This window comes from Triticum aestivum, chromosome 2A, assembly GCF_018294505.1.
Source record: "Triticum aestivum cultivar Chinese Spring chromosome 2A, IWGSC CS RefSeq v2.1, whole genome shotgun sequence".
In the NCBI taxonomy this organism is placed as follows: Eukaryota; Viridiplantae; Streptophyta; class Magnoliopsida; order Poales; family Poaceae; genus Triticum; species Triticum aestivum.
In genome coordinates, this window is record NC_057797.1 from 187811970 (window position 1) to 187813394 (window position 1425).

Sequence of the window (1425 nt, forward strand, 5' to 3'; positions counted from 1 at the left end):
TCTGGGCTTAGCTTAGCTTGCCTAGTTCTGCATGGTCATCTCTCTTTCTCTCCTTCACGTCTCTTGTTTCTTCTCTAGGCTGCTCATGGCCTACGCACCACGATGGGTAAAATGAGCCTCATGTATTTGACCTATGGTCTTTGGGCTTCGGCCTTTTGAAATATATAATATTCTACCTTTTCATTCACCTTTTCATTTCCAAAAAAAAAACAGATCTCAAAAAAAATTCAAAAAAAAAAATTGAAGCACATATATCAACACAGTTTATTCTCCCATTACACGTGACATACAAAAATTAAGAGAGCTTTAGACAATTTATTACTAACAACAAACAGAAATTGTTTAGAGACACGAAGAGAAGAACTAGCCGGCTACGTAGTTCCTTCCACTTACAGTACGGACGTGCGGCCGTATGAGCGGTCCATTCTATCATGTGCCGACGGTGCACCCTGTCGGCTGCGTGAATTTCAGTGACGCGACGGCGCCCCCGGTGCCATTGGGGCCACCCCCGAGCGGCATGCCGCCGGGGCCGGCGGCGAGCATGGCGGGGCAGCTGACGAAGAGGTGGTAGCTGCCGGAGACCCAGGTCCCGACCTTCCACTTGACGCGGCCGTCGATCTTGACCTGCAGCGACACGTACCCGGAGGCGATGTCCTGCTTCATGGCCTCGGCGACGTATCCGGCGACGGGCACGGACTCCCCGGACAGCACGGGCGACCAAATGGTGACGTCCCGGTGGCCCTGGTACATGGGCGGCAGGGAGATCGGCACGGTGACGGGCTCGTCGCGGTAGGTGACGAAGACGTCGAGGCGCCTGTAGAAGATGCCGACGCGGTCATTGGGGTTGCGGGAGGCGAGCGTGACCTGCGCGGTGGCAGAGAGGGAGGGGTCCCCGAGGTTGATGGAGTGGAGCTGCAGGTCCTGCAAGTAGAAGGAAGGCTTGGTGGGGCGGAGCGCAAGGTAGACGACGAGCGCGATGAATGCGACGACGACGACCAGCGCCAGGAGGCACGCCGCGAAGCCATTGCAGCAGCGCCGGAGGTGGTTCTCGTACGTGTGGTGCTTCTCCTTGTTCATGGCTCTGCTCTCTGTACTGTGCTCTGTGTGACTGGTGGGTGTGCGTGCAGTGGCGCGCTAGGTACTCTCTCCAGTGGGTGTTAATGGCTTTAAAAGTAGGATGATGGGAGTGGAGGCCAGAAAGCAACGTCTCAACCGAAGAATTTTCCTCGATAAAAAACGTCTCAACCGAAGAAGATTCTTCTGCCAATTCGATTGGCAAGTAACTTGGTCCTGCATGCGCGTGCGCTTTGAGATTCTTCATTTATTCTGCTGTTTGATGCTGCTTGGTGATCATGAAGTGAGTCCCAATTTGCGTTTGACACGGCCATGTGTACCACCGCTCGATCGCCTTATCGGGCTATGTTG

The 1425-nt window shown here is 54.4% G+C and overlaps 1 protein-coding gene across 1 annotated transcript; it reads right to left on the reverse strand.

The window, feature by feature from the left end:
• Positions 1–250: 250 nt before the first annotated feature.
• On the reverse strand, positions 251–1149 carry LOC123185131 (NDR1/HIN1-like protein 1). Its single transcript, XM_044597116.1, has one exon. It carries the CDS (start codon positions 1075–1077, stop codon positions 430–432), a length of 648 nt encoding a protein of 215 aa, XP_044453051.1. The 5' UTR covers positions 1078–1149; the 3' UTR covers positions 251–429.
• Between the last annotated feature and the right edge of the window lie 276 nt (positions 1150–1425).